General features: G+C 38.3%; 1 protein-coding gene across 1 annotated transcript in view; it reads left to right on the top strand.

Moving 5' to 3' along the window:
* The first annotated feature begins 240 nt into the window (after positions 1-240).
* The window catches only part of KIF20B (kinesin family member 20B), a 35,009-nt gene continuing 23,037 nt past the window's right edge, over positions 241-12,212 (top strand). Inside the window, exons 1-14 of the mRNA XM_071748737.1 lie at positions 241-322; positions 922-991; positions 1,691-1,847; positions 2,367-2,453; positions 2,558-2,674; positions 2,874-3,012; positions 4,019-4,203; positions 5,433-5,481; positions 6,075-6,269; positions 7,759-7,870; positions 8,305-8,376; positions 9,748-9,894; positions 10,241-10,403; positions 11,377-11,607. Coding sequence (XP_071604838.1) covers positions 1,692-1,847; positions 2,367-2,453; positions 2,558-2,674; positions 2,874-3,012; positions 4,019-4,203; positions 5,433-5,481; positions 6,075-6,269; positions 7,759-7,870; positions 8,305-8,376; positions 9,748-9,894; positions 10,241-10,403; positions 11,377-11,607 — 1,653 coding nt within the window. The 5' untranslated portion in view covers positions 241-322; positions 922-991; position 1,691. The remainder of the gene's footprint in view (positions 323-921; positions 992-1,690; positions 1,848-2,366; positions 2,454-2,557; positions 2,675-2,873; positions 3,013-4,018; positions 4,204-5,432; positions 5,482-6,074; positions 6,270-7,758; positions 7,871-8,304; positions 8,377-9,747; positions 9,895-10,240; positions 10,404-11,376; positions 11,608-12,212) is intronic.

The following is a 12,212-nucleotide window of genomic DNA, read 5'->3' as shown; positions in this document are numbered from 1 at the left end:
GCCGTGCAACGCCATTGGTTGGATTTGAAAAGAAGCCGCGGCCTGGCCGGTTGGGTCGCAGCCGTTCGCGGCGTTGCTCGCCTGAGCAGTTGAGCGGAGCGGATCGGAGCGGAGCGCAGAGCTGCTGCCTTTGGCTTCTTCGTCGCGGGGCGCTGCTGCCTTTGGTTTCTTCGTCGGCGGGCGCTGCTGCCTTTGGTTTCTTCGTCGGCGGGCGCTGCCTTCTTCGTCGGCGGGCGCTGCCTTCTTCGTCGGCGGGCGCTGCCTTCTTCGTCGGCGGGCGCTGCCTTTGCCGTCGCTCACCCAGCGCCGCGTAGGCCCTCAGGTAAGTCAGTGCGGGGCTGCTGGGCTTTGGCTTGAGGAGGCTGAGGCGGGAGAGGCGGGCAGCGGTTGCTGCAGCCTGACGAATGGGCTGTGTGTGAAAGTTTTTCGGTACCACTGTGGGGCGTGCAAGTCGCGGATAAGGCCTGGCCCAGCAGGGCTGTGGTTCCGGCACAGCCATGCAGCCGTGAACGCACATTCCTGTGCCCTATGGATCCCCTAAGGGCATCTGCAGCTCAGAACTGTATTGTCATGAAAAGCAGAGTTACGATAATGTATCCCAGTATGCAGATACTTTTTAATGGCTGCTTCCAGGCAATATACCTGTTTACACCGGAGTATCTACAGCGTAACAGAACGCGTAGGGAGAGGGACAGTCTGCATCATGGGTTTGCCAGTGGTTGAACATTACTGGTCTGAGTGTTGGGTTCATATGAATACTTTCAGTTCCAGCTTTAAGTACACAACCTAGTGTTTGTCTTTTTCCTCTTACGTAAAAAGGCACAGAAGAAGAGCATAATCTTGACAAATCACACTTTTAAATAAGCTTTTATTTAAAGCAACTAAAATGTCAGTTATCTAACAAATATGTTTCCTTTCAAGACCTGGTAAGAGTTTGGAAGTGTGACTTTGTGTGTCTGATGAATAAGACTTCTGGATAGTGACTGCACAGGTATGTTTTCTTCCTGCAGTAGCTTATCAACTCAAGTGTTTGTTCAAGATATGACAATATTTCAGGCCAAGTTTTACTTTGTTTTCATATAGTTGCCTGACAAAAATAAATAGGTCAGATTAGAAGAAACAGAGTAACCATTGTTGCTTAGTTCATGTATAGCTTTCCCTCATTTGCAGCTTTATTTGTTTAGCTTAATGAAGTTCTGTATCTTCCCTTGACAGACTACATAGGAAGGCTGAGCTGTTAAGTGTTCTGACACTGAAGTGCCCACATGTTTGAGGGTTTACGCTGGTGGGAACAAAAATATTGTCAGTGTAACAGGAAACAGTCTTCTGAATGAAGGGGCTTTGAACTAGCCCTGTTTTGTTCATTGTTTAAATGAGCAGTGTGTTGTCCATTAGTACTAGAGAGACAGTGTATCTGCATCCCTGTAGCATAGACACAGGAAAGTAGTCCTAGAAGACCATTGAATCCTGGGATCTAAAGCCTCCTAACTTTAGGAGGCCATGTGGTAGGTGCCTAATTGCTAGAGCACTGCCTGCCATAGTCTGAGTAGTTGCCCAATGAGTTACTTTAAACTTAATCTGTAACACAGGCTGCCAAGTCACATTTGTAAGAAATTCCTAAGAAATCTTCTTAGATTTTGGAAGCTCTACCTTATGCAGTGAGAGAACAAAAAACAATTTTATCTTGCAGGATGGAACCGATTTCGGATGATGAGAAACTTCTCAGACCATCCTATATTTGTAGTATTGAGCTGCCTCAAAGACCACGACCAGCAAGTGTGGAAGATCTTAAAGCAGATCTCTCTGATGATTTTTCATTGGTTTCTTCAATTTCAGACACAAGCCAGGTAAGAATTCTTAATATTTGCATTGGTTAGATTTTTTTTTTTTCATAAGCTTAGTCTTTCCATCAGTAAGGATAATTGGAATTCTTTGCAGAGAAGGTGGAAAGCACCTTTATTATGTTTTTAATTTTGAGAAGATATAATTTGAAGTTGTATGGCAACGCTTTGATATGTTATTGTGTGCACTAGTTCTCTGTGAATGAGGCTAATTGCCAGTTCAGAGCAGCTTGGTCATAGAATTAAACTCACAAAACATTTTTGGTCTCTTGTTGGCCTGAATGTAGTGTATATATATGTGCTTAAAGATTGTGAACTGATTAACTTATCACACTGAACTGCAGGGGCCTAAGCAGCTTTAAGTCTCATGTAGTAAATTATGCTTGCTTCCTATGTCACCAAAAAACTATTCAGAATACCCTGGTGAAAATATAACTGTCTTAACATGTTAGATATCAAAGAATCTAGTAAACTTTCTAACTTCCTTAATTTTTTTGGGTTTTGTTTTTTTTTTTTAAATTTAAGAGGAACAGTTTGGAGTACAAAGGACACATAGAAGTTTTCTTGCGTATTAAGCCTCGTACATCATCGGAAAGAGAAAATGAATCACAGGTGTGACATTTATTTAGTTTTAAAATAATTTGTGGGTTTTTTTCCTGTGATCTAACTCTTTATGCTTTTTTCATGACTGCATTGTTTATGCTTCTTTTTAATAGGGCTGCATTTTAGTTGAAGACTCAAGAAGCATCATACTGAAGCCTCCCAAAAACTCTTTGAGTCGACTAAGTGAAAAAACTGCTGGACAGATGATACAGAAATTCAGTTTTTCACGAGTAAGTTAACTGTTTTTTGAAGTTTAAATTATTTCTGGGAAAATTATTTAACTTGTATTATTTAACACACTAAAAACTAGATTTTATTTTTTTTTTTTTTAGTGGTAATAATCTTTAAGATTGTAAACATATAGATTTAAAAAAGATTCTGTGAAAGCCTCCGATTGCTTTACCAAGAAACTTCTTTGTTTATGATTAGGTATTTAGACCTGAAACAACTCAAGAAGAATTCTTTGAAAGTACCATGAAGCAGCCAGTGCAAGATTTCTTAGATGGATACAATCGTCTTATTTTTACATATGGTGTTACAAATGCTGGAAAAACCTACACATTCCAAGGTACAAATAGAAATGTGTTGTTCTTGAATCAAATTTCTTTTTTTAAAGTGAGGAATACCTCTGGCAGAAATGTTTCAACTTTATTTATTTAAAATGTAGGGCCTATGTAACAGCTTTGCTTGAATTTTACTAAGTAGCCTTTGAAAGTCTCCTTCCATAACAAATGTCACCAAACTAACAACAGTTGCTGCCAGAGTTTATGTAAATATATAGTTATTTTCCTTTGGAAGGTTGTAATCATTACAACAAGGTGTGTGTGACTTTCTACTTCCAAGTACCTAGGATGTCAGGAAGGGGAGGGGGGAGTTAACAAAACACACTTCACACCCTGATCTGCATCAGATGTAAATCGCTACACCAGGCAAGCATTTTGGGCTCTTAATTATTATAAAGGTCATGCACAGTCTTCAAACAGTAAGTGATTTGAAGTTTGTTTTAGTTGTATGCAGAGAACATACATTTTGAAACATATTTGACAACTTTCAAGTCTTTGTCTTGTCTCAAGTTTCTGAGCTTATCAATAATATCCTAAGGGACATTTTCTCTTCATGCATTATTTCTGTTATTATCAGTTAGTCTTCACAAGGTTACTAGAACTTTTTTTTAGGGTCTGTGGAATTAATACAGGACTGCAGCTGAGTGATCAGTCATCCAGTTGTATCTCAAGATTGCTTGAGGCATCCTGTGAACTGCAATTGGAAAATCTACAAGTCTCTATAGCTGGTTGTAGTTGTTTGGTTTGCTTTTTTCCTTAAAGCTAAGCTTAGGCAGAATTATGCAGAATCCTTAGTAAGAGGCTGAGAATCAGCTGTTGCCAAAAGACAAGTTTCAAAATGCTCTAATGACACTTCTGTTACCTCAATAATGCAAATAAACCCACACCAACTTTGTGCTGCCAGATTCCTCATCTATGCTTTGAGATTACAATTCCCTATCTTTCTGTCTTTATTTATCTGTATACCTGGCTCACAGTAATAATTTAGAATCTGTTTTATGTTGCTTACAGGGACAGAAGACGACGTTGGTATTCTGCCAAGAACTATGGATATGTTGTTTAAAAGTATTCAAGGAAAACTGTACAAGGCAATGGATCTCAAACCCTATCGATGTAGAGATTATATAAAACTGACTAAAGACCAAGTGAGAGAAGAAACTGCTATTAAAAATTCAATACTTCGTCTAATAAAAGAGGTAGAGGAGCATTTCTTTCTATAGTGATGAAAACACATCGTTCCATAGCATCTTCCCATTGAAAAGGGCAATACTGGGTTGTTTTTAAGCATGAATGTGACCATTTGCTGTCAGACATGCTCAGATTAACAGTAAAGTGAGCAGTAGAGCTGATGAACCCTGTTTTCTGAGGATTTCTGTCTTGTGGCACAGTATTTGATAGAATGCAAATGCTAAGTCTTTTTTTCTGTAGCTTAAGTACCTGATAATCCTCTGGGGTTACTGGTGACTAGTAATGACTAAATGCAAAGTGTCTCTGTGTGCAAGAACAAAGGTAGTTCTGTTCCTATAAATAATTTAGTGTCTTTAAGGGTATTTTGATTTTGGTTTTAATTCTAGTTTGGCAAATATCCTCAATGGAAGAAAAAGCTTTTGAAACAGTCGAGGTATAGAGCCAGGGGACTTCTAAAGGTTAAAATGCTTTTCTGATGGACTTAATTCTTAAACAGATCACTACTGAGCTGTCCAGAAATATACTTGTTTTATGAGTTGCCTGGCATTCTAATGCTGTTTAGTGCAATTACAGTTATGGAGATTTGTGTTTTGCTTAAACATACATATCTTGGTGGTTTTAGTTTTGAAATTTTTGGGTTTTTTTATATTCCATTAACCTGAGCATATACTAGGAATTGGAACTAGAAAGGGGTTATTTTGGTTAGGGTTTTCTACAGCCGCAAAGTGCGAAGTTGCTCACTTAGTTTCCTAAACAAATGAGGGTTCTACACTTACCTCTGTATAAGGGTTGACTTAGTAAGCTGTAAGACATGGAGTTCTGAGTTAGCAAAATACCAGTAGTAAAAAATGGCTATTAACCAGGTGAATCTAGACAGTCTTGCAGTGTCTAAACTGCAGCTGGACTCCTGCAAATGATCCTGTTAAATCAGTCTGTTTCTGGGGGGGGTCCCACCTCTTTATTTTTCTATGACTAGTTTTAATCTGGCTCAGCAAGTTGAAATATTATATAGTGTAATAGGGTGTAAGGGGAGTATCAGGAATGAGTATTAAGGTAAGAACAACCCTTTCAACAGGAGTTTACAGGTGCATTGAACTAGGTATGATGTCTAGCCAGGGAACTTTGTTTCTTAATGCAACTATGCTGTATTCCTATCTAGTAGGACAATAGAGCTGTTAGAAAAATGTTCTGATGATACTCTGTCAATGTGTTTTAAAGTTTCTGTTCTCTTTTGTAGGCAGACCACCAAAATAGCACTAACAACAAAGCACCCCTTCATTATAAGGGTATGTTTTATATTAAAGATTAGCAATTAAACCTGTCAAAGCAGCTTTCCTAAGGTCAATAACTAACTACTGACCTATGGTAATGGTGTCTAATCAGCACATTTATATGACTGTGAATTGGATAGAAGCAAGCTATCTGGGGAGAAAACAAGGAAAAAATAGCTAGAAGAATAGCTATCAGACATTAAATAAGATGAAACTACATAAAGTATGTATGCAATTGGATAGACCTAATTCTATCCTGTAAAATCTACCTAAATACTAGATTTGCTTTGAAGTCAGGCTGTAGAGTACCGTTCAGTTTAATTTTGTCCTCTAAATATATTGAAGAGACTTGAATAATTGTAATCAAACACTGTGTTTGGGAAAATTTGCAAATGGAAAAGTGGTGGATTACAGTCTTGAAAATATGTCTTGAAAAATATGTATGGGTAAACATGTAACTTTCAGATACTTAAGGAGGGGAATTTTTAAATTTATTTTTGTCTGAAATAGTAATTTTTAAAAGGCTGCTGCAATATTAGTTTTCACTGACTAATTTTTAAAATTAAATTCACTTTATTTATTGACTTCTAATATTCTGTACTTGGCAGGTGTAGAAGAAATCTTAAAACCCTCGGAACAATCTAGCACAACTGTGAAAAACAGCACAAAGTTTTCTGTTTGGGTTTCATTTTTTGAGATCTACAATGAATGTTTTTATGACCTACTTGTTCCTATATCAAATGATAAGAAAAGAAAACCACTACGCCTTGCTCAAGACATCAAGGGATTTTCTTATGTAAAAGGTTAGAATATGTTGCAAGTTGTCAATGTGTAATTTGAAAAGTCAATCTTTCTGTAATAGATTTCTTTCTAGATTAGGAAACTCCCAGCTATGTTCACTGTGGCAAATGTCACAAATGACTGCCTTGACTGGGAAAGGCAACAACCTACATATCTGTGTGTGTATATATATATATGAATATATATGTACATATGTGTGTGTGTGTGTGTGTGTGTATATGTATGTGTATGTATATGTACATACAGTATATCTTAAGTAGCATTTCCTTTATTCTTGACTGCAGCTCTTCAAAGCCTACATGTACTCTGCAGTCTTGATATTTTTTTAAATGGGAGAAGTATTGAAAACAAAAACTTATTAGTGGTTTGTTTTTCCATTTTCTTAGCCTCCAAATGTTTTTAGTTATAATGGTGTCAGCAGTGGTTTGGTTTTTGTTTTCTGGCATTTTTTGCAGAGAAACAGGCTTTGGAGAATATGTGGGAAGATTCATTCTGACTACATATTACAGTACACTCAGTTAAACCTGCAATGTAATTTGCTTTGGGTTGGGGAGCAGGGTGTTAACAGAACTTAAAATAACAGTTATGTGGTTGCTGCTGGCTGGGAAAAAAATAGGGTTTGAAACCTGATTGATTTGTTACAGGTTCTTTGGACTATCAAGACACCAACTGTAGGTAAAAGGCTTTTTTGTAGGCATTTGACCTGCTGTTTTTAGCTTTCATTTGCCAAATTTGTACAAATTGTACAAAAAAAAAAAACCCAAAACCACCCTAAACCAAAAAAGGCAACAACTCAATTTCTTCTAAGAATAGCAAATGTGAAGTAGGATATAATATGCTTTGATCTGTGCTTCAGCATAATCTTTGTACAAAAGCTTGGAAGTGTACAGCTATCCTGATGCTATTGAGGAAAAGAAGTTAATGATTTTCTTGTTTTTCTTGGTTGCAGCCAGTATTTTTCCTAGTACAGCTGTGGTGACCTCTACTTTAACAGAGGCCATAATGTTAATGTTCTAAATTCCATTAGTAAGGTTGTATTTACTCTAGCATATACCAGGAGGACATACTGTCATCCTATTGAAGATGAAATCCCTGATTGAAAGCTTTCACTTAAGTTGATGGTCCTGGAAGTGATCCAGATGTTTGGATTTTTTCCCTTGAAAATTGTGGCCTAAACCAAATGTCCAGGTGGAATTCTGCCTTGATGAATATGAAAATAAGGCTTTCATGTTCAAATAAGGCTGTACCTTCTGGCTTTTCTGTGCTCAGGCTAAGGTTTCTCACTTAATTTAGATAGAAAATACTTTAGTGTGCTGATTGGAAGAAATGATGTAACATACTGATATAAGATGATGAATATAATTTATCTGCAGCAGACTTAGTAAAATGTAAGTCTCAAGTGAATGTATTATTCTTGGTATACATTGTCCCCTTTCTATTTTTTGGAAACAACATTTTGAAAATTATTATCGTGTTTGTTTTTTCCTAAAGATCTGCAATGGCTTCAGGTTTCTGATTCTAAGGAAGCTTTAAAACTTCTCAAGCTGGGGTTGAAACACCAGAGTATTGCAAGCACAAAACTAAATACTTGCTCCAGCAGAAGGTGAGAAATATTTTAAATAATATGGGGCATAGAATGATGTGTGGGAGGAAGGAGAAAGGTAAAACAGGGTTTGTGGCTTTTAGGAGGTGGAGAGACTTCAACAAGAGCTCGACATCTAGCCTTCAGTTTGTGTGTCCTTTAGCAGATATGTGACCCAATACTTTAAGCCAAAAGGATTCGATCCTTTAGTAAGATGAGCATGTAGAAAACAGTGTTTTATCTAATAAACTCCTTCAAGCAAAAGCAGCTAGCTGTAGTCCGTCTAAATGTCTGAAGAAAAAAGCAAAATAAGTAGTACATAAATATTTCTTTGCTATATGCTTAGATATGTTGACAGATTCAACAACCTTTTGAAAAGATGTGGAAGCTAAAACTACCCTTAAGGTGTCTGTCTACTTTATCATGTCTCTGCTAACTTAAACTTCTCCTTTTAGTCACAGCATATTCACAGTTAAATTAATAAAAATTGAAGATTCAGGAGCACCTCAAGTGACCCAAGTCAATGAGTAAGTTCAGAGGAGAGTCCTCCTCTTCTTTTGTGATGAAGTTGTCAGTTATCTTCCATATTTCTGCACTGGTACTGAGCTATACAGCCAGTGCTCCCTGGTAGAGCCTCATGCATTTATGGTGGTTTCCCCACTTCCTGCTCTCATACAGTGCTTAGTCCTCTCCTTCAAGCCATCAGGCTGCAGTGCTGATTTCTATCCTGTTCCATCTGCTCAGCACAAGGTTCTACTAGCCTTCTATGCTCCTCAACTTATGTGAGTCCTTACCAGGAAGATGAAAAATTTGTACCATCTCAAGAGAGTTTGTCGGGAAGTAGTGTCAAATTTGATTTCCTTGGATAAAAAGCTGGTTGGATGTGCGGGTCCAAATTTGTTAAATGGAGTTAAATCCAGCTGATGGCTGGTGAGGAGTGGTGTCCCCCAGGGCTCAGTGCTGGGGCTGCTCCTGTTTAACATCTTTATTTCTGATTTGGATGAGGGAACAGAGTGTACCCTCAGTAAGCTTTCAGATGACACTAAGCTGGGTGAAAGTGTCCATCTGCCTGAGGGTCAGGAGGCTCTGCAGAGGGATCTAGACAGGCCTGATCAATGGGCCAAGGCCAAAACCCCCAGCAGAGCCACAGGCATGGGGAGGAGTGGCTGGAGAGCTGCCCAGGAGAGAGGACACTGGGGGTGTTGATTGACAGCCTGCTGAATATGGGACCAGGGAGGTGATCTTACCACTGTACTTAGCACTGGTGAGGATGCACCACAAGTACTATCTGCAGTTTTGGGTGCAACAGTATATGAAGGACATTGAGGTGCTGTGAGGGTTGTAGGCAAGTAGGCTGATTAGGGGTCTGTAGAACAGGTTTTGAGAGGCTGAAGGAGTTGGGGCTGTTCAGCCTGGAGGAATTTAAGAGGCCTCATTGCTCTCTACAGCTCCCTGAAAGGAGGTTGTAGTGAGGCAGGTGCTCGCCTCTTCTCCCTAGTGATTAGCAATAGCACAAGAGGAAATGAGTTCAAGCTGCCCCAGGGAGGGTTCAGACTAGATATCTGGAAAAATTTATTCACCAAAAGAGTGGTAAAGCATTGGAATAGGTTTCCAGGGAGGTGGGGAGTCACCATTCCTGGGGATATTCTAAAATGGGTAGATGTGGCACTTCAGGAGATGAGTTAGGAGGTACAGTGCTGTAGGGCTGATGGTTGGACTTCATGATCTTGAAAGTCCTTTCCAACATTGATCCCATGATTGGGGAAGCAACATTGAAAAGGATGGAATGCTCCATGCTTATGCAGATTAAAAAATATTTCCTTTAAGAAAAGTGTTTGGTTTTAGAAGTGAACAATTTGTTTTCTAAGACAAACTTAATTTTCCATATCTGCTTTCAGATTGTCAATGTGTGATCTTGCTGGTTCTGAAAGATGTACCAAGACCCGCAATGAGGGTGACAGATTGAAAGAGAGTGGAAATATCAACACCTCTCTCCTTACTCTAGGCAAATGTATTAACGCACTCAAGAACTGTCAACAGTCTAAGTAAGTCCTTTTACAAATTGCATATTGGTTGTGGGGTTTATGCATTGCCTACAACATTTCAAAGCTGCTAGGAAGGATGTATAGACTTTTAAAGTCTATAATCATTCTGGTATGATCTACCAGAATTATCTTTAAACTTGTCCAATGAGGGTATGGACCTACCCTATGCTAAATGTTTAACATGCTCTTGGTTTTCTCCTCACAAACAGCTATATCTAATCCAAAGCAAGTTTAATTATTTTAAGACTACTGCTTTTATAAATATTTTTAAATCTTCAGACTGGATAGCTCCCTCACTGACTGGAAACTATTAAACTTGTGGTCATCTATTCTTTCATCTTTAAAGGTTGCAGCAGCATGTACCCTTTCGAGAAAGTAAGTTGACTCATTTCCTTCAAGGATTCTTCAGTGGAAAGGGGAAGGTACACATGATAGTAAACATAAGCCAATGTGCTTCAGCATATGATGAAACACTCAATGTGCTAAAGTTCTCAGCCATTGCACAAAAGGTAAGTATGTTTTGTCCATCAGTACTTATGGTTTGCACTTAAAATGTAGATTCTCTCACTTCCAAGAATACTGATTATTTCCTGGGTTTTTCTGTACCATGTTGCAATAACATTTTCTAGTTATTTCTAGTCAGGCTTTATTTTCCTGTAAAGTTTTTGAAAAGGCTTTGCTGGGACTTTTTTTTTTTTTTTAATTTGGTGTGGATATGGGAGCATCTCCTCCTGAAAATCCGTAATTCCTTTAAAATGGCCCTGAGATCTAAGTAAGCTTTTATTATGTACTCATAACATGCTTTCATCTAGGAGAAATTCTAACTGTTCCATATATTACTGCTATCTTAATTTGGAATACTATTAAATTGGGATACTGATAAAATACATTGAGGACTAAAGAGAGTTGGAAAGCTTAGAGGCTTCAATGGAAATGTAGAGGTTAAGTACAATGAGTAGGAGTAAGTGCAGTGATAACCCTGAAGTTGGAAGATGACAGCGTTGGGGCTCAGTGCTGCAGCCTTAATGGAAGACAAGGAAAACTTCTGTTGATAGGCATCAAAGGACAACAGATGCAGGCCTTTGGAATGTAGGCTGATCTAAGCAGGTTAAGTACAATACTAGAATGATTAGAGTGACAAAGATGTTCAAGTAATAGAATCTAGGATGACATTTGTGTACTGCAACTAGAAACTAGAAGTGCAGGAAATACAGAAATTTGATGGTGTGTGAGGTGGCAACCCTCTTGTAGGTTGTTCAGCTCATGAAACTTGGCCTTCCTGGAATCAAAAGAAGGTTTAGACTAGAAAGTAAGTCTTGTACTCTAAACTGGAAACTGGTCTAAGCAGTGGCTCTGAACAGACGACAGGCTGGGGTAGTGCTATGCTCAGGAAACCTATAAGAAAGTATAACAGATATCACTTTGAAGTGCTTGTAGAGGTTTAAAAAATATTGCTGACTTTATTCTTTATTTTCTGGGTAGGTTTTAGTGATGGACACATCTATGCCTCCTCATGATCAGTCATGTAGCCAGAAGACATTACTTAGTGACTCTAAAATGCCACTCCCAAGGAAAAGAGTTACTATCCTATGGGACAGGAGCTTAGCAGATGTGATGGAAGATGATGAGATTGAGGAAGAGCATAATGTGTCAAAAGAAACAGACCAGAACCATGAAGAAAATGAAGTTCTTCTTGGAAAAGAAGAATACATGGTATGTGTTAGGGCTACTTTAAGAATTAGTGTATCATGGAATCTTGAAATAAGGTTTTTGTCTCTGTTTCCCCCATTTCTCACTTTTTTTTCTAGTCACCCTTATTCTACCTAAATACAATGTTAAGAACAAAAAGTGGTATAACTCGTGACCTGTTGTGGGAACACTATAAAATATGTCTAAAACCAGACTGAGGAATAAGAATTGCAGATTTGGCTTCTTCTCCTTTTAGTAACCTATGGTAAATGCACAGCAAGTATTGGTTTTAGCAGTGCAGAAGACTGTTCCTTTGTGTTCTACGCACAAAAAAACCTCTTGTAAACTGTTCTTTAAGGACCAGCAATTGTAGGCACTTCTAGGGAAGACAAGGAGGAAGGAAAAGAGGAGTAAAGACTATTTTGTGGAGTTTTCGAGCCAGTGAAATTTACACCTGTTTTTTTAAAGACAGCTTCAAGAATTCTTTTTATAAGCTTAATCTTTTTTTGAAAATGCATAGTCTGTGCAGACTTGCTGTGCTAATACCAAACGGATATAGCCATCTCCTTATGAATACTTAGGAATTCTCTTGTTTATAAATAAGCTAATGGAAGAACTTTTGTTAGCTG

The sequence above is a fragment of the Heliangelus exortis genome, chromosome 7 (genome assembly GCF_036169615.1).
Source record: "Heliangelus exortis chromosome 7, bHelExo1.hap1, whole genome shotgun sequence".
NCBI lineage: Eukaryota > Metazoa > Chordata > Aves > Apodiformes > Trochilidae > Heliangelus > Heliangelus exortis.
The sequence above is the reverse complement of the archived record's forward strand: the minus strand, read 5'-3'. Positions and strand labels throughout refer to the sequence as shown.